The sequence below is a fragment of the Plasmodium gaboni genome (genome assembly GCF_001602025.1).
Source record: "Plasmodium gaboni strain SY75 chromosome Unknown, whole genome shotgun sequence".
Lineage (NCBI taxonomy): Eukaryota > Apicomplexa > Aconoidasida > Haemosporida > Plasmodiidae > Plasmodium > Plasmodium gaboni.
In genome coordinates this window covers 1-841 of record NW_017385177.1, presented here as the reverse complement: position 1 = coordinate 841, position 841 = coordinate 1, and the positions used below count along the sequence as shown (strand labels likewise).

The 841-nt window shown below is 19.9% G+C and overlaps 1 protein-coding gene across 1 annotated transcript; it reads right to left on the bottom strand.

Moving 5' to 3' along the window:
* Positions 1–466, bottom strand: PGSY75_0000900 (hypothetical protein; the record flags this gene model as incomplete). The annotated part of the gene is made up of 1 exon (XM_018783135.1): positions 1–466. A coding segment is annotated over one exon (466 nt), but the record flags the coding sequence as incomplete, so codon positions are not given.
* Between the last annotated feature and the right edge of the window lie 375 nt (positions 467–841).

Genomic DNA, 841 nt, shown 5'->3' with positions numbered 1-841 from the left:
GTTCATCTTCTTTATTTGGTTCATCTTCTTTATTTAGTTCATCTTCTTTATTTAGTTCATCTTCTTTATTTAGTTCATCTTCTTTATTTAGTTCATCTTCTTTATTTAGTTCATCTTCTTTATTTGGTTCATCTTCTTTATTTGGTTCATCTTCTTTATTTTCTTCATTGGTTATTTGAATACTATGAGGAAATTCCTCATTTATGGTACCTGAAAAATAAGAATCCAATTCTATTATTGCATTTATCATTTCGTTACTTAGTACTTCATTTTCTTGTGATAGTGTTTGAGGGGTATTTATATTTGATTCCCCCCAAAGCAAATTATCCGTATATGTATATTTTCCTTCATTTATAGAATCTTCATTTTCTAATGAAAAGGGCTCTGGAACAGACCCTACATTATTTTTATTTATGAAATTTAGAATTACACCGATATATATTAATATTATATATTTCCTTAACATTCTCTTATTATTATTATTTTTAAATTAATAAAAATAAAATGAATTAAATATACTTAACAAATTCTATATTCATATATACATATATATATACTTATATTTATATTAAATTAAAGGTAGCGATTAATTATATAAAAACGAACCATCTTATATATATATATATATATAATAATTAAATTCTAACATATAAAAATTAAAAATACATAAGTTTTTAAACTTAAACTTATACATATATATATACATAATACATAATACATATACATATATGTATATTTCAGTATTATATATTAAGAAAAGATAACAAGAACAAAATAAAAGATTAAAAACATAATATATATATATATATATATATATATATATTACATGTACTTTTCTTTC